Source organism: Heteronotia binoei, chromosome 15, assembly GCF_032191835.1.
Source record: "Heteronotia binoei isolate CCM8104 ecotype False Entrance Well chromosome 15, APGP_CSIRO_Hbin_v1, whole genome shotgun sequence".
NCBI lineage: Eukaryota > Metazoa > Chordata > Lepidosauria > Squamata > Gekkonidae > Heteronotia > Heteronotia binoei.
In genome coordinates this window covers 34,571,807-34,595,721 of record NC_083237.1, presented here as the reverse complement: position 1 = coordinate 34,595,721, position 23,915 = coordinate 34,571,807, and the positions used below count along the sequence as shown (strand labels likewise).

At 45.4% G+C, this 23,915-nt stretch overlaps 1 protein-coding gene across 1 annotated transcript in view; it reads left to right on the top strand.

Annotated features, from left to right (window-relative positions):
- Positions 1-23,915, top strand: part of LOC132584521 (butyrophilin subfamily 2 member A2-like) — a 48,180-nt gene that overhangs the window by 6,598 nt on the left and 17,667 nt on the right. Inside the window, exons 4-9 of the mRNA XM_060256417.1 lie at positions 563-832; positions 2,093-2,194; positions 6,581-6,637; positions 10,679-10,705; positions 17,117-17,143; positions 18,235-18,255. Of these exons, the coding sequence (XP_060112400.1) occupies positions 563-832; positions 2,093-2,194; positions 6,581-6,637; positions 10,679-10,705; positions 17,117-17,143; positions 18,235-18,255 (504 nt within the window). The remainder of the gene's footprint in view (positions 1-562; positions 833-2,092; positions 2,195-6,580; positions 6,638-10,678; positions 10,706-17,116; positions 17,144-18,234; positions 18,256-23,915) is intronic.

Below are 23,915 nucleotides of genomic sequence, written 5' to 3'. Positions count from 1 at the left end.
GTGAATGGGAGTCCATCTTAGTGTTATACTTATTACATTCTATGCTAAGGTCTGTCACCTGCACAAGAATGCAGGCTTTATCTCAATCTGGATGCATAGCAATACAATCCTAAACAGAGTTACACCCTTGTAAATCCATGGAAGGTAAAGGACTCTCAGGCTGCCCACTACAGTAGGTAAACTGTAGCCGCCCTGAGTCCGCTTGCGGAGAGGGCGGGATATAAATGTAAAGTAATAAATAAATAAATAAACTCTTGCCCTCATGCTCCATTCTCCCACTGCCATCAAAGGAGTAGCAGGTGCAAAAATGTGGAGGAATCAGTAGTGCTAGGGATTTCCCAAATATGTATGGTAAAAACCATAGAGATATAGGAAATGCCTAGTGTGTCACAAAACACCATATTTCTCACAATCCCTTTCAGAGTCTGAAAATAATTAAAATGTTCGCAGTGAATTCACAAAACTTTAGAAAGAACTCTTCCTCTGTATGTTTATTTGATGGAGGTTTTGCTCTATGTTCCAACATTTACACATAATCCTATGAAACTCCTTTTTGTTTCAGGCATGGGAATGGTGTCAATCGAGATTTTGGGTCCAGAAGGAAATGGGATCAAACTGGCTTGCAGATCTTCTGGATGGTTTCCTCGTCCAGAACTACAGTGGCTTATAAAAGATTATCAGAACCATCCATATGAACTTGAGCAGGATCATAAGCAGCTGTTCAATGTTTCTAGTTCCATCACAGTTTTGAGAGGCACAAGAGAAGTTATTTGCATAGTCCATGAGAAAGGCCATTTGCAGATGAAACACAAAGCCACTATCTTCCTTTCAAGTAAGTAATGTACACTTGTTGGTGGAAGCTGCCTTCAAGTCACAGCTGACTTATGATGACCCCATGTGGTTTTCAAGGCAAGAAACACTCAAAGGTGGTTTGCCATTACCTGCCTCTGTGTCACGCCCAGGAGCCTAACAGGAGCTCCTTTGTGTTACACCTAGCAGGAGCGCCTTTGCATATTAGACCACACACCCCTGATGTAGCCAATCCTCCAAGAGCTTACAAGGCTCTTTTTTGTAAGCTCTTGAGGGATTGGCTACATCAGGGGTGTGTGGCCTAATATGCAAAGGAGCTCCTGCTAGAATTCCACCCCTGGTCACACTCCTGGTATTCTTTGGAGGTCTTCCACCCAAGTACTAGTCTTTGCTTAGCTTTCAAGATCTTATGAAAACAGGCTAGTCTGAGCTATCCAGGTCAGATCGGGCCTGACTAGTACTTGGATGGGAGACCTCCAAGGAATGCCAGGGATGTGATATCGAGGCAAGCAATGGCTAACCACCTCTGAAATCTCTTGCCTTGAAAACCCCATGGGGTCATCATAAGTCAGCTGTGACCTGATGGCAAAAAAAAAAAGTGTGCTTAAGCTACATAATATTGTAAAGCCAGAAGCATTCACCAACAGTTTCAGAAGTGGAAGCCTGATAATCAGCTGCAACCATATTCATTTCCTTACATTGCATACTTCTTCCAATTGTTTGGACAAAATTCATTCTGCATCAAGCCCTTGTAGCACAATTCTTGGCTATATTTTCTATGAACATTCAGTGGTTGAGTCCCCTATTTCCATATTGCATGCTCATTACTAAAAATGTATTGATTCAGGGTTTTTTTTTGTTCATATCCACAGTCATAAGTATGAAAAAATATATATTCTGTGAGCTATATCAGCAAAGAAATTTAAGGCTGGAAGAGACTTTGCCTTGGTTGGCAAAGTGGTTCTCTAGAACTCACCTCTATGCAGCGGTTATCATTAAGGAGGAATGAAAACTTATTTTGTGTTTACCATGGGCCTGATCCACACATTCCTCAAAGTGTGTTTTGTTTTGCTTTTGTCCTTGGCTGCATCTCAGGTTGATCTTGTACAATGATGAGAGAGCAGCAGCTCTCTAGTCATCAGGCAAGAGAGTAATGGCATGGCTGCTGTAGGACCTCCCCCCCCCCCCCCCCGTCTGATGCATCTAGCTTCATCAGAAGTACAGATATCCATGAAAATATGGCACATCACTAATTCATTGTCTTGCCATTTCTGTTTTCCAGGTGATATTTTCCCACAAACTTCTCCGTGGTTCCCTGCATTCTGGGTGTTATTTATGCTGTCCTTTCTACTTTTTGGAGTTACAGGATATTACATATATAAAGGTACTATAAAGTCCAGCTGATCCAGTCATCTTTATATCAGTTTTTATCTCCTCCCATTTCCAAACACAAATACAAAGAGAGGGGCTATGGTGCTAGTGTTGCCATCTCTGACTTTTTGATGATTTGAGGGCAAAGCCTGGAAAAGAGTAGGGTTTCAAGGTAGGAGGGAGCTCAATGAGGGTGTAATTCAGTAGAGATGCCAGGCCAGCACCTGGCAATGCTGGGAACTTTCAGCAACTTCAGGTGCAGAGCCATGGGTGGAAATGATGTCTGGTGGTGCAACATCAGCAGGTTGGGGAACAATTTGGCCATCCCCAAAACTCCATTGCTCAAAGGAGCAAGGGAAGGAGGGAGGACTCATAACAAGGCTGGAGGCCTCTTGTTATAAGTGGATAAGGGCTATCCCTAAACAGAGTTTATCCTCCCAAACTGCCATTTCTTGTACAGGCAACAAGCTCTATAGTGTGGAGATAACCTGTAATTCCAGGAGAACTCCAGGCCCACCTGGAGGCTGGCAACTTAACTAGTGGTGCAGTAGTAGAGCATCTAGTTTGCATGGAGAAGTCTCAGGTTCAGCCCCAGCATCTCCGATTAAAAGCATCCAAGAGTATAAACAATACTGACCTGGATATACCAACGGTTTCATTTTATTTATTTTTATTTACTTTCCATTTATATCCCGCCCATTCCAAATGAACTCAGGGCGGCTTCATTTAAAGTAGCTTCATGTGTAAAAATGACAACAGTGTTAATTATTTCCAGAAGAAATTAATAAGGCTACAATCCTGAATTATTCTTCATAGAAGATAGTTTTTCTGAAACGTGATCCCTTGCAATGGATTGTTAGTATCATTGCTTAATAACTCTTGAGATTTTTTTAAAAAGCTTATTTTAATCTATAATAATAATACAAAAAAGAAATAACATATATTTCACCCTATTCAATAGACTGTGCATCAGCTTGGGTCAGGACAGTGGTAACCACCAGTGGGGAATGGCCGGTCAAGGGATTCCAGTGCTCCTGGGGAGGGGGAGGTATGGCGGTGGGAGCAGACGATATAAGGGAGGAGGACCGAGACAAGTCAGTGCTCGCTCCCCCTCCAATCTGTGTCCCATCCCAATGGTGACAGGGAGTAGGGCCAGGAAGAATAACTCGCCTCCGTCATTGGTGTTATGCAATGCCAGGTCCATTAATAACAAAACTTCTGTCCTCCGAGAGTTCCTAATCGAACAGGACATGGACCTGGCATGCGTGACCGAAACCTGGGTCCGAGAGGGAGATACATTAGCCCTCTCGCAAACAGCTCCACCAGGTTATTCGGTCTTTCACCAATCGCGGACTAGCGGGCGGGGGGGAGGAGTGGCACTATTTGTACGTGAGGCTTACTCCTTCAGGGCGCTCCCGGCCCCAAAGATCGAAGGCATTGAATGTGCTGGCTTGGCACTGGAGGCTGGAGAGGGATTGGCGATCTGGCTGGTATACCGTACGCCTAACACACCAGCCGGCGCCTTACCGTCCCTACTCGAGGCGGCGACGGGCTGGGCGTTGGAGCACCCAAGGCTGGTGATCCTGGGTGACTTCAACGTCCATGCTGATGACCCGACCTCTAGTCAGGCAACGGTCCTGGTGTCATCCATGGCAACACTAGGACTCTCTCAGTTTGTTACAGCCCCCACTCACCAGGCTGGTCACATGTTAGACCTGGTCTTTGCGGCCGGGGTTATGGTGGACGATATAACCACTAAAGTGGTGCCATGGTCGGACCACCTCGCCCTTAAGGCTCGTATAGATATGCCACCCCGAACCTGTTTAGGCGATGAGCCTATTATGGCTTGCCCGCGGAGCCAGATGGACCCGGAACGGTTCCAATCGGCCCTGCGGGATCCCTGGCCCTCTGGCGATTCCCTCAATGGCCTGGTTGAGATATGGAACGCTCAACTATCTGGGGCCATCGACGAGATCGCACCTCGACGCCCTCTACGGCCTCGGAGTAGGCTGGCTCCGTGGTATACCCCGGAGCTGCGCCAGCTGAAACAAGGTCTCAGACGGCTAGAGAGGCAATGGCGACGCATCCGTGACGAAGTGACCAGAACATCTTATAGGACGTTTATGAGGTCCTATGAGATGGCAATCAAGGCTGCAAAGAAAACATACTTTGCGACCAAGATTGCGTCTGCAAATTCGCGCCCAGCTCAATTGTTTAAGATAATTCGGAACCTCACTACACTGCCACAAGGCAAGCCAAACGTTAAGGAATTGGAAATAGGCTGCGAGGCTTTTGCGAAATTTTTTGCAGACAAGGTCCAATCACTCCGCCATGACTGCCCAGCCATATTAGATACAGTGAGAAAACTCGAGGCTCCGTGCGTGTCTTCTAATTCAATCCTGGACTGTTTCGGCCCACTCAGCTTGGAGGAGGTTGACAGAATCCTGGTAACTGCACGCCCCACTACATGCGATCTGGACCCATGCCCCTCCTGGTTAATTAAGGCCTGCCGGGAGGAGCTAGGATGTCCTATACGGGACATCATAAATAGATCTCTTTCGGAGGGCCAGTTTCCAACACCCCTGAAAGAGGCAGTGGTCCGCCCTCTCCTGAAAAAAGCTACATCAGACCCGGCTGAATTGGCCCATTACCGGCCGGTCTCAAATTTGCCCTTTTTGGGCAAAATTATCGAGAGGGCTGTGGCGTTGCAGTTGCAGGACTTTCTGGATGACACTTCCGCCTTGGATCCATATCAGTCCGGCTTTCGTCCGGGCCACGGGGTGGAGACGGTGTTGGTCGCCCTCATGGATGATCTCCGGCGACATCTGGATCGAGGCGGCTTGGCGGTATTGCTGTTGTTAGACCTATCGGCTGCGTTCGATATGGTCGCTCATCAGCTGCTGACCCGCCGTCTCGCCGACGCATGAATTCGGGGGTTGGCCTTACAGTGGCTCTCCTCCTTCCTTGAAGGTCGGGGACAAAGGGTGGCAGTTGGAGGAGAAATGTCCCGGAGACACCTACTTAATTGTGGGGTCCCGCAGGGGGCAGTTCTCTCCCCAATGCTGTTTAATATCTTTATGCGCCCCCTTGCCCAGATTGCCCGGAGACACGGGCTGGGTTGCCATCAGTACGCTGATGACACCCAGCTCTATCTACTGATGGGCGGCCGGGCCGCCGACACCCCTATAAATCTGGATCGGGCGTTGCAATCCGTGGCAGACTGGATCAGGCTGAGTGGGCTGAAGCTGAATCCAGCGAAGACAGAGGTCCTTTGCGTGGATCGCTGTGGACTGGGAGGGGAGATCTCCCTACCGACTTTTGACGGTGTCTCACTAATACCAGTGCGCAAGGTCAAAAGCCTGGGAGTGCTACTGGAACCCTCCCTGACAATGGAGGCACAGATAGCTGCCACTGCAAAATCCGCCTTCTTCCATCTTAGAAGGGCGAGACAGTTGGCCCCCTTCCTGGAACGTAGCGACCTAGCAACAGTGATCCATGCAATGGTCACCTCGAGACTAGACTACTGTAATGCCCTCTACATGGGGCTGCCCTTGTGCCGAACTCGGAAGTTGCAGCTAGTGCAGAATGCTGCGGCCAGGCTGCTACTGGGACTACCTCGGTGGGAACATGTGCGGCCTGGGCTGAAGGAACTGCACTGGCTTCCAATTATATCCCGAGTTCGCTATAAGGTGCTAGTTTTCACCTTTAAAGCCCTATATGGCCAAGGCCCTGCCTACCTTAGGGACCGCCTCTCCCCACACGTTCCCCAGAGAGCACTAAGATCTAGTTCTCAAAGCCTTCTAAGGATCCCTGGACCAAAAGAGGCCAAACTAAGAGTAACAAGAGAGCAGGCCTTTTCTGTAATGGCCCCCCACTGGTGGACCAATTGCCGGAGGAAGTGCGAGCCCTGCGGAACTTTAATCAATTCCGCAGGGCTTGCAAAACCACTCTCTTTCTGCAAGCATATGAGGAACCCTGAAAGCGATATCTCGCCATCGAAATACGTCAACTGAATATAGCACCTTAACTTAATTTTAGCTGTAATTTAATGTAACTGTTTTAACTGTATGTATTAATTGTATTTTAAAATTGTTTTATAAAACATGGTATACAATGTCATGTTAGCCGCCCTGAGCCTGCTCCGGCGGGAAGGGCGGGATATAAATAAAAGTTTATTATTATTATTATTATTATTATTATTATTATTATTATTATTATTATTATGATATATAAGGCTGAGCTTCAGCTTGAAATTCCAGAATACAATAAGCAGTGGCCTCTTCTCTACAACCCCTTAAGACTTTTAATAGCCTTGCTGATTTCTAGTACATCAACTGTTAGTTCACTTTTGTTCTGTTTGTTTTTTCCCTCACCTACTGCAAATCTCTTCCTCTTGCAGGAAAGCAGAAGCATTCCTTGAAGAAACGCTCTGAGGAGGAAGAACATTTGGTTCATGGTAAGTTCTGATTAGGACATGGGAGAGGAGGGAAGCTTCCATGATCCTATACCTCTGCATAGGCTCCATACTGGGGCTGACAGCTGTGGTTTGGGAAATTCCTGGAGGTGTAGAGGATCAAACTTAGGCAGCAGAGGTTTTGAGGAGTAGTGGGAGCTTAGAGGTCTATAATGTAATGGACAGTCCACTCCCTAAAGCATCTCGGTAGTCTGGAGATCAATTGTAATTCCAGTAGAACTCCAGGACCCACCTGGAGGTTGTGCAACAAAACAGAGAATTACAGTAGAGACTGATGGAGGGGAACCAACATTGCCATGATAACCAGCCTCCAAAATTAATACCAAGGTAAACAACTGCGTATATTCAAACACTCTCATACAAAACTCTTACAATCATACCCTGACACAATAGAACACCAAATAACAGTAATACAGAAGGACCGAAATTCAAAGTTCCAAGATACAAATCAATGTCCATTTAGCGAAGTGCGGTCCTTTAATACTCAAAGGATCCTTGGTTCCATGAAGCTCCTGAGGAATCCTGATGGTGTTATATTTTCCAATAAGTATTATTTGCACAGCACCATAGCTCAGCAACGAGGTTGTCCTTTATATTCCCTCATTTCACTTTTAGCTTTAACTGTGTGGAAAAAGAGTAAAACTAGCATATTTCATAAACCAATTGAATGTACTTATCCAACATAAGCAACCTGTATCAACGTACCTTCAAAAATTGATACAGAGCATGGCAAGAGTCCCACTTTAACACCCAACCAAGTGACTAATTTACAGGTCTTGCACCATGCCACAGTAACCAGCATTCATAAATACTTAAAAACAGGTGCAACCACTTTACAGTGTTCCTTAAAGGTATCCATACACAGTAAGTATCCTCCATAAAAGCATTATACAAATGCATATATTAACATAGAATTCTGGCAATGCTATACATTACACCATTACAGAAAACAGGAAAGAACCCATTTGCTATTTAGTCCCAGTGGCATGAAAGATCTAAGTTTAAAGATCCACCACATTTCCTCCTGATATAACCATTTCGTGGCATCACATTTACTATAGGGTCTGGATGTAAATTTGGAAACCACAAAAATTTTTAGAGTCTAAATCATGTTGACAGGTCCTAAAGTGCTCCACAAGTGGAGCCTCAGCCATGTTATTTTTTATCCGCAATTTATGTGCACATGTATTGTACTTCCCACGTAAATCCTGGGACACAGGCACAAAATTATATAAATGCATTTTTAATGGCATAGGTTGGAATGTCTTTCAAAACAATTTTATATGCTGTATTCCCAGTCAGTGTATTCCTCAATCTGCATGCATGTTGAACATGCAGAACAACTCCCACAGGGAAAATGTCCACCCATCCTTTCCACTCCCATGTCTTTAGCTGCCAAATCCATTCTAATTAAAAAATCTCTAATGTTTTTTTATCTCCTATATCCCATCCTGGGAGGGTTCTGACAGCCTGGTATATCCTTTACAATAAACCAGAATTTCCTTACTACATTCTGAATAGAGGGAGCTAGCAGAGAAAATTGAAATGCACATGTTGAAGTCTCATCCCTTCTAGCCTTCTGATGTTTCTCAAACAAGGAGCATCTCTTGTTGCTCTGCTCGATTTAACATTGACTTAAGGTAGCCCCTGTCTTCAAATTGGCATGATCTTTCTCATTACAGAAATTGCCCCAGTTGGTAGAATTTCTCCTAGCCCTGATCATTTGGCTATATGGAAGACTCTTGCCCAAATGATCCAGGTGGCATGATTGAAAATGGAGAGGAACTCCTTTATCCGTTGGCTTCCTGTGATTTCTAACAGCCAACCAATTATTAGAGTTCCTAAATACCACCATGTCCAAAAAAATTATACTATCCAATTCGTAAGTAAAGGAGAATTTTATGTTGGGGTGTCTGCCATTTATCCATTCCATAAAGGCCCCTGTATCATGATGACATCATCAATGAAACATTTAAAGAATAATATAGACTCAAAAAAAGGATTAACCAATGGACTGCAAAAAAACCTCCACTCTAAACCATCCATAAATAAATATGCCATGCTGGGTGAAAAAGTGCTCCCCATAGAAACCCTTTTACTTGTTTTTGCAATCCTCCCCTCAGTCACCCACCTGGAGGTTGGCAACCCAGGTGCTATGCTGGTGTTTGGTCCACAATGGATGACACGAGAAAAAATTCTTGATCCGGAACAACTGGGTTTTTGTAAAGGCAAAACTACTCTTGATCATTGTAATACTTTGTCCCATCTAATTTCCAAATACACTATTGGAAAAAAGATGAACTTGTATGTAGCCTTTTTAGACTTAAAGGGAGCATTTGATTCAATTGACAGAGACCTGTTGTGGGATAAACTGGAACAAACAAGTGTTGATAAAAGACTCCTTATGCTCATTAAAAAATTATATACAGTACTTTCAACTTTTGTCAAGTCAAATGCTCTTTATCAGGCAATCTCACGTCAAAAATCCCATTAAGAAAGGGGGTTAAACAAGGTTGTGTGTTGGCCCCCTTTTTGTTTAACCTCTTTCTTAATGATCTTGCTCCCTTTTTGTCAGATACTGACCATCATAGTCCAAAACTTGGTGCCAGACATGTTCCCTTACTGTTATATGTGGACGATACAGTCTTACTATCTTGTTCCAGAATTGGATTAAAGCGTTTTCTTGTTCGCTGTATCACCTTCCTTAACAACAATAAGCTCCTATTGAACTATGACAAATCTAAAATTGTTGTTTTTTCAAAATCTTGGAAACCAACTAAAAGGTCAATAGGCGGCAAAGAGATAGAACAAGTAAAATACTACAAATACCTAGGAATTCATTTTCAATATAACACACTTTGGACTAATCATCGTAATTGTATAATTAAGTCAGTCAATGTTAGTGTTGCAGCTATCCAGCGCTTCTTTTACAGCAGAGGCAATCAGTTTATCCCAGCTGCGCTAAAAATCTTTAAGGCTAAAGTGATACCGCAGCTTTTATATGGGGTCCCAGTGTGGATCTCAGCCTTGGATAATAACATTGAAGGTGTCCAATCAAAATTCTTACGGAAAATTCTGGGATTCCCAAAGTGCGTACCATATGCAGTTTTGTGTTTAGAAACAGGGACGAATCTTGTGGAAACACAAGCATGGCTAATGTCACTTAAATACTGGCTAGGGCTACATTTCCACTCTGACTCAGAGAGCCTTTTATATCAACTGCTCTCAGAATCTAATTCGTCAAATTGGCTAGTATTTATTGAGAGGAAAATAAAATCTATGGGCATTGATTTAGATTCACTTCTTATGCTATCCTTAAAAGAAGCTTTTTTGAAACTTAAGCTCAGAATTCTAGATATTGAAATGCAAACGTTATATAGCCTGGCCAACAAGTCTTGCTCCCTGCTGAATCTCGAACTTCCTCTCTCAGTAGGGAAGTTAGCGTCATATTTCTCCTCTCTGCAAGCTCCACAGCAACAGCGTGCGTTCTCGTTAACGAGATGTAATGCATTACCATCTGCTATCCTATTTGGTAGATTTAACAGGATTGAGTACTCTAATAGACACTGTCTTTGTAATTCCAAGTGTATTGAAACTATTTCCCATGTACTACTGAACTGTCCTCTTTATGATGATATTCGTTGTATATACTTGAAAGATATCTTAGCAGATATGTTGGACTGTGCTGATTCAGGCAAAGTCCATAAACTTTTAGATGACACTTGCGCTGAGGTAACTTTAATGGTGGCTAGATTTCTCCAACAGGCCATGGAAATACGACAGAGAATGGTTCTGGAATGACCACATTTTATTTGTTTTAATTATTTAATTTGGCTAAACTCGACTCATATATATTTTACTTATTTTATGTATTTTAGCTCCCTATGTACTTTATAATCTAGGATTTTATATTATTTATATTGCTATTTTACTGCTAAATCTGTTTTATTCCAATAAAGGCTTGCTATTTGCTATTTGTTTTTTGAATAATTTTTACTAAACCTATTCTACTTGTATTTTCAGAAATTCAGAAAAAAACCTTGGAAGGAGGTATTTGGACCATTCTTTCATTTTTCCAGATAGAAACTAGCATCATGTCTCTGTCCAACACAGTTTATTGTGGACTGTAACTTTACAAGGAGCAGAGACATCAGATCTTCTACTTTAAAGGGATAACATTGGGATAACATCCATTACAGTGCATGTAGAGATGAAAAGGAAAAGTGGGAGCCTGAAGGAAAAAGAGACAGACTTTATGCTGGCCATCAGGAGCTGTCAGATGCTTCTTGTTTTCTGTGCTTTTTTAATGACTGATTAAAAGTTAAGGTCTGTGACCTGCTACTTGTGTAGCCTCACAGCAGCTAGTTGGAAGGTATACTGTATTTATTAATCCCATCATTTCTATGCCATGGCTTTTTCCAAGCACAGTCAGGACTCAAGGTGTGTGGCAATAATCCAATAATAAACTATTAAATTAAATTCTTTAAAACACATAGTTTAAACCAAGTGTTTGACAAATAATTTTTTTTAAACAAGGTGTTTTAAATGTGACTAAAACAGATAATTAAAGAAGTTTAAAAAGATCATTCAAACAAGCTCAAGCCCATTCAAGCTGCCCCACAAGCTTTATAAAATAACTCTGCCTTGTTAACTCAGTGGTTATCAGGTAAAAATGAATGTACCACAAACCTCAGACTGTAGCTCCTAAATCAGAGCTAAATCTCTTGGGAGGGGATTATCTCTCAGTGAGATATTGCTTAGCCTCCCATGATTTACCGACTTGCTGCTGTTTGGCCTTCTGCCTTAACTAAGCCTTCCAAACAAAACAATAATGCAACTGTGTAGCCAAAACAAATCTCTTAGTATCTTAAACAAGTTTACTTGAAAAATTTTCTATACAAAAGTATCCTATGCAGTACAAAGTGCCAAAAGGCACCACATAAATAGTCTTGAAGTCCAAAAACTTGTAAAAAACCACTAAGGTGTGGTCAAACCAAGGCTGTTTCAAATGTGATGGAACGGTGGAAACGTATTCAGAGGATGCCTGTGAAACGGCGTACTGCAGCACTCCTTCTCCCTCCTCTCCACCTTCCAAAGCACGAAGATAAATGTGTAGAAGCTCTCAACACGTTCATCAACTTGGTTTGCTGCATGTTTTGAACAACCGCCCGAAGGCAGTTCCAGCTTTTTCAAGAGCAAATCAATGAAAACATTCTTCTCTGTACTGCATTTAGGAATACATTTCTACAGTGACTCGCGCTCAAGGCAAATGCATTTTCCTAAATGCAGTACAGAGAAGGATGTTTTCATTGATTTGCTCTTGAAAAGGCTGGAACTACCTTCGGGCGGTTGTTCAAAACACGCAGCAAACCAAGCTGACAAACGCGTTGAGAGCTTCTACACATTAGTCTCTGTAGTTTTCTTGATTATAAGAACATAAGAGAAGCCATGTTGGATCAGGCCAATGGCCAATCCAGTCCAACACTCTGCTAATAGCCACTGATGGACCTCTGCTCCATATTTTTATCTAAACCCCTCTTGAAGGTGGCCATGCTTGTAGCCGCCACCACCTCCTGTGGCAGTGAATTCCACATGTTAATCACCCTTTGGGTGAAGAAGTACTTCCTTTTATCCGTTTTAACCTGGCTGCTCAGCAATTTCATCAAATGCCCACGAGTTCTTGTATTGTGAGAAAGGGAGAAAAGTACTTCTTTCTCTACTTTCTCCATCCCATGCATTATCTTGTAAACCTCTATCATGTGACCCCGCAGTCAACATTTCTCCAAGCTAAAGAGTCCCAAGCGTTTCAACCTTTCTTCATAGGGAAAGTGTTCCAGCCCTTTAATCATTCTAGTTGCCCTTTTCTGGACTTTCTCCAATGCTATAATATCCTTTTTGAGGTGCGGCGACCAGAACTGCACACAGTACTCCAAATGAGACCGCACCATCGATTTATACAGGAGCATTATGATACTGGCTGATTTGTTTTCAATTCCCTTCCTAATAATTCCCAGCATGGCGTTGGCCTTTTTTATTGCAAACGCACACTGTCTTGACATTTTCAGTGAGTTATCTACCACGACCCCAAGATCTCTCTCTTGGTCAGTCTCTGCCAGTTCACACCCCATCAACTTGTATTTGTAGCTGGGATTCTTGGCTTCAATGTGCATTACTTTGCACTTGGCCACATTGAACCGCATCTACCACGTTGACGCCCACTCACCCAGCCTCAACAGATCCCTTTGCAGTTCCTCACAATCCTCTCTGGTTCTCACCACCCTGAACAATTTAGTGTCATCCGCAAACTTGGCCACTTCACTGCTCACTCCCAACTCTAAATCATTTATGAACAAGTTAAAGAGCATGGGACCCAGTACCGAGCCCTGCGGCACCCCACTGCTTACTGTCCTCCACTGCGAAGACTGCCCATTTATATTCACTCTCTGCTTCCTATTACTCAGCCAGTTTTTGATCCACAAGAGGACCTGTCCTTTTACTCCATGACTCTCAAGCTTTCTAAGGGGTCTTTGATTAGGAACTTTATTAAAAGCTTTCTGGAAGTCAAGGTAAACAACATCTATCGGGTCTCCTTTGTCCACATGTTTGTTCACCCCCTCAAAGAAATGTAACAGGTTAGTGAGGCAAGATCTTCCCTTGCAGAACCCATGCTGAGTCTTCCTCAATAACCCGTGTTCATCAATGTGCCTACTCATTCTGTCCTTGATAATGGTTTCTACCAACTTTCCCAGTATTGAAGTCAGACTGACTGGCCTGTAATTTCCCGGATCTCCTCTGGAACCCTTTTTAAAGATGGGGGTGACATTTGCTACTTTCCAGTCCTCAGGAACGGAGGCAGATTTCAATGAAAGATTACAGATTTTTGTTAGAAGATCCACACGTTCAATTTTGAGTTTTTTCAGAACTCTCGGATGTATGCCATCCGGACCCGGTGACTTATTAGTTTTTAATTTGTCTATCAGTTGTAGGACCTCCTCTTTTGTCACCTCAATCTGACTCAGGTCTTTCAACACCCCTTCCAAAATTAGTGGTTCTGGGGCAGGCAAAAAGTTCTCGTCTTCCACAGTGAAGACGGAGACAAAGAATTCATTCAGCTTCTCAGCCATCTCCCTATCCTCCTTCAATAATCCTTTTACCCCATGGTCATCCAAGGGCCCCACTGCCTCCTAGGCTGGTTTCCTACTTCTAATATATTTGAAGAAATTTTTATTGTTGGTTTTTATGTTTTTTGCAATATGCTCCTCATAGTCCCTTTTTGCCTGCCTGATCACAGTCTTACATTTGATTTGCCACAGCCTGTGCTCCCTTTTACTAATCTCACTTGGACTGGTTTTCCATCGCTTAAAGGAGTCCTTCTTACCTTTTACAGCTTCCATTACTTTGTTTGTTAACCATGCAGGCCTTTTCTTATGCCTGTTTGTGCCTTTCCTAACTTGTGGTATGTATTTTATCTGAGCTTCTAGGATTATAGTTTTAAATAGTGTCTAAGCTTCCCCAAGGGTTTTGACCGTATTTACCTTTCCTTTCAGTTTCCTCCTCACATGCCTCCTCATCTCAGTGTATTTACCCCTTTTAATGTTAAACGTGGTTGTGGCGGTCTTTTTGGGCAACTCCCTGTTTATACAAACGGTGAAATCAATAACATTATGGTCACTGCTCCCAAGCGGCACAATCACTTTTACATCTCTCACCAAGTCTTCGGCATTACTTAGGACTAAATCCAGGATCGCCAAACCCCTGGTAGGTTCTGAGACAATCTGCTCCATAGCACAGTCATTGAGAGCATCAAGAAACTCAGTCTCTTTCTCTCTACCAGAACACATATTGACCCAATCAATCTGCAGGTAGTTAAAATCACCTATTACGACACAGTTTTTACATTTAGCTGCTATCTTTAAGCCTTCCATCATATTATAATTGTCCTCTCTCTTTTGATTTGGTGGGTGATAACAAACTCCCATAGTTAAATTTCCTTTTGGGCCCTCTATTTCAACCCAAAGCATTTCTAAAAGTGAATCTAATTCTCTGACCTCAGTCTTACTGGACCGTATATCCTCTCTGACATACAGAGCCACCCCATCTCCAACCCTTCCCTCCCTATCCTTCTGATATAACTTATATCCAGGAATCACTGTATCCCACTGATCCTCCTCATTCCACCAAGTTTCTGAAATTCCCACAAAGTCTATGTTTTCTCCCAACACTAAACATTCCAATTCACCAATTTTACTTCAAACACTTCTAGCATTTGCATACAAACATCTATAATTTCCCAGGCAAGCTAGGCCCGCCACCTTCCTCCTGCCACCTCGAGACTCTGGCAGACAGTCCATACTGTTTGTCACCATCACAGTGGACAACTCTGGTCCGTTACCCAGTAGAAAAATAGCAGCCAACCCTTCATCTCTTTGAGACAAGTCCTCCCGAACCAGAGACATTTCATCTCCTGTCGGCTTTCCCCCAAGATTTAGTTTAAAAACTGCTCTGCCACCTTTTTGATTTTAAGCGCCAGCAGCCTGGTTCCATCCGGGGACAAGTGGAGACCGTCTCTTTTGTACAACTCCCTCTTGTTCCAAAAATCATCCCAGTGCCTAACAAACTTAAACCCTTCCTCCTTACACCATCGTCTCATCCACACATTGAGACTTCTAATTTGTGCCTGTCTCTCCTGCCCTGCACATGGAACAGGTAGCACTTCCGAGAAGGCTACCTTGGAGGTCCTGGCCTTAAGTCTCCCACCTAGTAGCCTAAATTTTTCCTCCAGAACCTCACGACTGCATTTCCCCACATCGTTGGTGCCAACATGTACCACGACCACAGGCTCCTCCCCAGCACTGTCTATCAGCCTATCTACTACACGCGTAATGTCCGCTACCTTTGCACCAGGCAGGCAAGTCACCATATGGTCAGTACGCGGTTTCACCACCCAGCTGTCTACTTGCCTAAGGATCGAATCACCAACTACCAACCCCCCCCCTCCCCTTGCTCAGGGATGGTTCCTTGGAGCGAAAGGATTCCAGCTCACCAACCGAAGAAGAGGTCCCTTCTGAGGGCGCATTCCCCTTATCCTCAGCACAGTGCCCTGTTCCCTCTCGACCCTCACGCTCTCTGGCAGCAACGGGGCTGCTACGTTCAGAGCGGGGCTCATCTAATACGCCCCCGAGAGTCTTCCCCAAGTGCCTAACTGACCGTCTCTGCTTCCCCAGGGCAGTCACCTCGGCCTCAAGGGTACGAACCTGTTCCCTGAGGACCAGGAGCTCCTTGCATCGAGCACACACCCAAGACTTCTGTCCTTTGGGCAGATAGTCGTACATGTGACACTCAGTGCAAAACACTGGAAAGCCCCCAACCCCCTGCTGGCATTCTATCTTCATTATATATATATCTTCATTATATATATATACAGTCCTCTTTAAATGCTGTTTGTTTAAGCGGCTCCCCTTCTGGAGGGTCAACTTACCTTACCTTAACTTACCTTATTGGGAACTTACCTTATTTGGGAGAACAAGGAAATCAGGGATCTGGGTTCCTGGTCCTTAGGGAGCCCCCAGGCGAAGAGCCACAGGCCAAGAGCCCTTTGGCAAGGCGCAGCTTAAAATGCAAAGAGGGTGGAGCAGAGGCACTCCTCAGCAATCAGCAGCAATCACTCTCAATCTCTTTCACCCTTAGCCCAGTCAACCAAACAAAGAGCAGTCAACCAAACAAAGAGCAGTTCCCCAGCTATCACACCTCAGAATTTTAGGCAGCCCCACAAATCTCAGAATGAAGTCCTTCAAAACTCAGAAATTCTCAGGAATTTCTCCAGCTGTCTCAGCTATCAGAGCTGCTCTGCTCCTCTCAGATCTCTGTGAGATGTGCTCAGCCTTTGGCAAGGCGCAGCTTAAAATCATATAATTATATGTTTGTATTATTTGTATGTATGGTTAACTTGGGTGTATGTATAATAACTGATATTTATACATAGCCTGTTGGCTTCTTTTTGATAATTTTGACATTTGTGAATTTACTTAAGAAATATTTATATTTTGGTTTGCAGCCTTTTTGTTTGTTTGTTTGCTTATCCAGAAATAAACATACAAGAGACATGATATTAATACTGAGTTGGATCCAAGCGGCTTTTTTCACATTATCTCATCCAGCTTCCCTCCTTACTTCAAGCTGATCCCTTGTGACTTTTATCCATGCAGGTCCCATGTTGCTCAGCTTAGATGGGTAGTCAAGAGGGTTCCATCATTATCTTTTCACCAGAACAACTGGTTGGATCCAACTCAAACACAACACAGGCTTAGAATGTCACAATCAATGAAAACAAACTTATTAAGTTTTCAGTGTTCATATGTTGCTCTTGTTATCACCAACATGTGGATCTGAAAGCTGACTGGATGAGGATGACTTTCTTCTTCCTGACCAGTGTTGCTTTGTATTCTATCTGGCTTCTTTCAGGTATCAACGAGATGCGAGGATATTTAGGTAAGATCCTGGACCTTCTGTTGGCTGCATGGTGGGTAGAAAATATTATATGCCAACCAGAAACTGAAATGGGACTTATACATGCATCTTACCACAGTTAGGAACCCCTAAACAAAATTAACCCTCATTCCAGTGACCTACATAAAATTAAAGGATTACTAGTTCCCACAATATGGCTGACAGACATACAGCAGATTCCAAAGAATTCAATTGGACTTACTCCCCAGAGTTTTGGACTGCACACAGGGTTGGACCCTATACTTTCCTCTATGCATACCTCTTTGGATGCTGCAGAAGCTGCCCCATTTCCTCTAGCCCTAAGCATGTCTGCTTTTGCTAGACTATTGTCTTCCACTGATCAGCAGAATGCACCTGCCTACTTGACTGTCTTTGCAACACATGACAGAACCGCATGCAGAAAAAAGATATGAGATCCCAGCCATAACTTCCAGAGTTAACATATAGTTTGAAAAGAGTATCTGGTCTGGCTTTTCATACAGATCAAGCCAATGGTCGTTTCTGTGGTGGAAGAGTCAAAGCAGACAAGTGAAGAGCTGAGAATGAATCTTCACAGCACCATTTTAAACATGGCAAATGGGGGCCATGCCCTCCAGTACCACCCTATACCCCACCACACATACAATGAAGACTTTTGGCCCCGCAACATAAAGAACAAAATTTAAAGGGACCAGTGTGCCCTCTAAGCTGAGTAAGTATGAGCTAGCTCACAGTTTCTTAGCCCCCAGCTCACACATTTTTGTCTTAGCTCAGGAAAAATGACCCTTGAGCAAACTAATTTATTCAGTAGCCAAATTGCTTGCTCACAACTTTATTGCCAGTAGGTCACAAAGTAGAATTTTTTTCTCACAAGACTCCACAGCTTAGAGGGAGTATTGAAAGGGACACAGGTAACAAGGAAGGAAGATGAGCTGCAGAAGTTCCTTAGCTGAGGCTGTAAGCTGTTTGGGCCACTGCAATTAAAACTGGAGCTCCATTCCAGTATCTCATCTGGGTTGGCCCCAAATGTGTCAAAGGAAATGTCTTCCTGGATAGATTCAAGGCAATACTAACACCAAGTCTTTCTATTTCAGAAAGAATACAAACTGAACTAGGTAAGGCTTCATATGAAATAATTGCATCTTAAATCATTATCTCTTAAATCATTATCATAAAATGATCTGTCTTGGGTGTGTGTTGTACTGAACCATGTGCATTAGTTGGTGGGAGACTCTTGTGAACAAGATTTTGCCATACAACAATGGCATGACTTTGATGGCTCTTATGATTCTTTTAAAACCTTGATTTCTTTGTGGCCAATTCTTTCAACTGACTTTAAAGAGACATTCTTGAATCAGATATCTCATGGAGAGATATGAGGTTTGATCCAACCAGTTTTTCTCCTGGTGAAAATGGGAGGAGATTGTCCCCTTTGATCCCCAAAAAAGATTGTGCTGGACATCATTGGAACTGCATGGACAAAAGCTGTGTGGGACAGGAACTGGGATACAGAGGGATAAATTAATTAATTGATACTGATACTGAAACCTTTATTAGGCATTTGTTGATAAGAATCCAGATAATAGGAAATAGGAGGCAATACAACTATATTATAAAAGAAAATGCCATATAAAACTATAAATATCTAAATTTAATATAAAATCAAAGATAGACTTTAAAAAGGATCCTGACCCTGTCAATACTTCATTTCTTCCCTAAGCCGAGACACCCATCCTACTCAGTTGGATTATTGCCCAACAGTGAAAATATACAAGGAAATAATAATATTCACTGAGACATATATGTCAGACACTGGAGAGCTTTGATATTATGCTATGATATACATGATTGAAATGCAATGTATAGCCTGACATGACTAACTCCATTTTGAGCATTTGCTACTAAACCTGAAGCAGAGGCCTTGCATACCAAAGTAGAGACAGAGATGTTACTAACCCCTGCTGTGAATTCCACTTCATAGTACTAACAAAAGCAACAACCCTTTGAAGATAGCATGCCTCAAGGAGAGCCAGCAGGGCTCTTCTGTGAGAAAGGAAACCACAAGAGATAAGGAGAAGAAAAGGTGTTACATGTATCCTAGCAGTGTGAGAATGTAGAATTGTTTAGAAATCCTTTGATGTATACTGTTTAAAGCATTCCCCTTACCGCCAACGGGCATCAGTTCCAATGCTCCTTTGTCTAGAACCTTGAGTTATCAAATAAACGTCTTAACATTGTAACAAATGGAAGTCCATTTACTTTGAACCTCCATCGTCTGACATTTTGGAACTGATCCAATACGGGTCTATCTGAACCGGCAACTTTTTAGCTGGATGGCTGCCAAAGTTCTGGATAACGGAGAACCCATCGAACTCATAGAGGAGCCGGAGATCCCACTGGGAGTCACAGTCGACAGATGGAAGGGGGGAGCTCCGCTGCATTTCTCAACCCTACTTGTCACCCCACGGAAGTGGAAGCCCCGCACCTCAACCGTGCTCATGGACGAGGCAGCCGGGCGCTTCGGGAACCTGTTCACCGGAATGAAGGAGAGGACGTCCTGACCGGTGAGGACCGAGGTGGGGGCCCAGGGGAAGACGAGGACCGGACCCTGAAGGGGGGAGAGGACGTCCAACTGCTGAGAAACGAGATGCGGATTTGGATACGAGAAATCCGAAACGAGATCCAGGCAAACACCGTGCACATCGCACACGAGGTGCAAAGACAACTGGATCGGATGCGGGAGCAGATACGGTCCCAACCGGGCAAACCGGCACCACGGCCAGAGCCAACGGGGCCACCGCTGGATCTACCCGCGGACCCACCCAGAGAGCCAGCCGGGCTGCCACCAGACCGCCAGTGCCGCAGCCAGACCAACTGAGGGTTCTGCCGGGGGAACCAGCTGGGCCGCCGGGCCCGGTGGGAACGCTGCCAGTCCCGGGCCCGGCAGTTCCACCGATGCCAGCACTCCCACCAGGTTGGTCGATGGCCCCAGCCAGCCCACAACCCCTCATGCCCTGGGGCGGAGGCAGGGGCCGAGAGCTGCACATCACGTTCAATGGCGACCCGGAGGAGGTGGAGTATTTCACCATCCAGTGCAACAGCTTCATGACCCACTGGGGAAACACATTCCCGACCGAGCTTAGCTGAGTGGACTATTTGGGGTCGAAGCTGAAGGGAGTGGCAAGGTGATGGTTCGTCAGCCTGTACGAGACCTGGGGCCCCAAACTGACTACTGTAGTGGGTTCCTACAAGCCATGCTGCAACAGTACGGCGACCCGCTGCAAGAGGTCTGGGCCCTCACCGCCCTGCGAGAGCTACAACAGGGGGCGAAAACGGTGAGGGAATATGCCACCGACTTCAGAGCCCATTGCTCCAAAGTCCAAGGGTGGAATGAGAGGATGAAGGTCGAAGCCTTCCAGTGGGGCCTCAACGCGAGCATTCTCGACCGATCCTTTCAGCAGGCCCGACCCACAACACTGGTGGGTTGGATACAACTGGCCGGAGAAGTCGAGACCAACATGAAGCATGTAGCCCTGCAGCGCCAGCAGCAGCAGGGAGCGAAAGGGGGGCACGAGGCCAAAGCCGGAGCCAAAGCTGAACCCAAGAAAGCAACGGCCCAGGGGGGGGTGCCTAAACCTGCCCTCGGGCGTCGATGCTTTCGGTGCGGCGATCCAAAGCACCTGGCCGCCAACTGCCCGGAAAAACCCCGAGCCCCCCCTCTAACAGCAAAGCTGACAGCCGCCGGTACAAAGAAGACGACAGGGAAAGCCAAAGAGCCCAGTCGGGGCAGCATCGCCACATCCATGACACTTGACGAGGATTCTATAATCACCAAGGACTCGAGCGAGGAGTCATGGGAGCCGGAGCTGGCGGAAAACGAGAGCGACCTGCACTGAGGGGTGCCAGACGGCAGGTTGTAAATTTGATGGTACCACTTCGGGTGAGAATAACGGGGGCCCTACTATTTGTGCCAGTGACTTTGTTGAACCCGAAGCTGAAGCGGTTCATGCACGCCCGAGCCTTAATAGACTCGGGCTGCACCTGCGAGATCATCACCCCGAGACTTGTAGACACCCTTGGACTGTCTAGAGTCCCCCTCCCCCACCTGATCCAATTCGAGCAGAAGGACGGGACAGCCATGAGAGGGGAACCCTGCATGGAAGAGACCCAGGGACTACCAGTAGGAATAAAGGAACACTGGGTGGTGGAGGTTTTCGTCATAGCCCCCTCCTCATCTTTCAATGTGGTGGTGGGGGTGGGATGGTTGGCCCGCCACCAGCCGGACATACAGTGGGGGGCGCAAACGATAGACTTTACCGATCGGCAGTGCACCCACCACCACTGGCAGGGACGATGGGGGCCAACACCTCCCCTGGTGAACGAAAAAATGTGTGTGTCGGTGGAAGAGGTCCGCTCCATCCCAAAGGAGAATCAGGACATCCGCAAAGTGTTTAGTGAGTAGGAGGCCAACGAGCTGCTACCCCACAGGGACACAGACTGTGCTATTGAGTTGATCCCAGGGCAGGAGTTGCCGAAAGCTAAATTGTACTCGATGGGGTGGGCAGAGAAAGCAGAGTTATGAAAGTTTATTGACAAAAATTTGAAGCGGGGATTCATTAGACCAGTGACGGCCCCCCACGCCGCCCCGGTCCTCTTCCGGAAGAAGAAGGACGGGAGTCTGAGACTTTGCACAGACTTTCATGGGATAAATGGGATTTCAATGTCAAATGCCTACCCCATCCCACTAATCAAGGACATGTTAAGTACGGTGTCAGAGGGGTCCGTGTTCACCAAGCTAGACCTGAGGGACGCTTACTTTCGAGTCAGAATCAAAGAGGGGGACGAATGGAAAACGGCGTTTAACACCCCCATGGGACAATTTGAATATGTTGTGATGCCTTTTGGTCTACAAGGGGCACCCGGAGTCTTTATGAACTTTATAAATGAAGTACTCCGAGAATACCTGTACAAAGGGGTGGTGGTGTACCTGGATGATATCATTATCTATTCGAAGGATTTAGTGTCCCATGTGCCCCTAGTGCGAAAAGTACTCTCCACCCTGTATCAGCACAAACTGTATGCCAAGCTGTCGAAATGCGAGTTTCACCAAACGGAACTAGACTACCTGGGGTTTCGGGTGTCCGGGAAGGGACTGGCGATGGACCCAGCCAAAATACAAGCAGTGCTGGAGTGAGAACCCCCGAGGACATGTAAACAGCTCCAATCGTTCCTCAGGTTCGCAAATTTCTATAGGGGGTTCATCCAGGGGTTCGCCCAAGTAATGTTGCCCCTGACCGATTTGCTGAAAACCAAGGGGAAGGGGCCGGAGACCAAAAAGCTGGGGGCCAAGCTGCTGTGGACACTTAAGTGCCAGGCAGCGTTTGATGAACTTAAAAGACTGTTCACTAGTGAACCAGTACTGGCCCACCCGAACGAACTAAAACCCTTCATGGTCCAATACAACGCCTCCGATGTGGCCATCGGAGCCATATTAATGCAGAAAGATGAGGAGGGGAGGTTGAGACCCTGTGCTTACATTTCACGCAAATTCTTGCACAAACAGCGCAACTGGTCGGTCTGGGACAAAGAGGCGTTCGCTGTAATGTATGCCCTAAAGACTTGGAGATCCTGGTTAGAAGGGGCCAGGGTGCCGTTTGAAATATGGACTGATCACAAAAATCTGGAGGCTCTTACAGGCCGGAGGAAACTAATAGCTAAATAAATCCGGTGGGCGGGATTCTTTGCAAAATTCAACTTTGTGCTCCGGCACATCCCAGGCTCCAAGAAATTCCTGGCAGATGCACTCTCACGCTTGCCCCAGCATGAGAGCCAGAGGGAGGAAATCACAGACTCCATCATTCCCCCCTCCGCAGTGGCTGGGGGGGTGACCACCCGATCCGGGAAGAAGACCAGGCGGCCAGAGCCGTGGGGGGGCAACCGACTGATCGAGAAGACAGAAAAAGAAGGAGAGCGGAGGCTGGAAGGCATTCTGAAGGGGGAAGGGGGCTTTTGGTACTACGAGGGGAGGTTTTATGTACCAAAGACCCTTCGAGCTGAAGTTCTGCAGCACTGCCACTGCAGCAAGCTGGCGGACCATTTCGGCTATGTAAAAACGCTGCATCTAGTAAATCACCAGTTTTGGTGGTCACAGATGAAAAAGGACATTTCTGAGTTTGTGGGACCTTGCCCCATTTGTGTCATGGCCAAATGGAAAGGGGAGGAGCCACCGGGATTATTGCAACCTACCCCCACCACCACCAGACCATGGTCGGTAGTCTCAATGGACTTTATAGTGGAGCTCCCAGCCTCCCAGGGGAAAACAGTGGTGCTGGTGGTGGTAGACCACCAGCGCAAGCAAGCGCATTTCATTCCTTGCAAGCAATTGCCCACAGCTAAGAAACTGGCTTATTTATTTTTCTATCACGTGGTTAGACTACACTCGTTCCCTGACAAGGTCATTAGCGACTGCGGGCCACAGTTCGTTGCCAACTTCTAGCGGGAGTTTTACAAAATGGCGGGAATAGAGCAGGGTCTGAGTTCCACTTACCACCCCCAGACAGACAGACCGACGGAACACGTAAACAGTCTTCTCGAACAGTATTGAAGATGCTATATAAACTACCAGCAGTCAAATTGGGTAGAGCTACTCCCGTTTGCTGAGTACGGGTACAACAACAGCCTGCACAGCTCCACCAAAGCCTCGCCATTTCAAATAGTGAACGGCTACGAAGGCAAGCCGTTCCCCTTGCTGCCCAGTCCCGAGGGAACAGCGCCA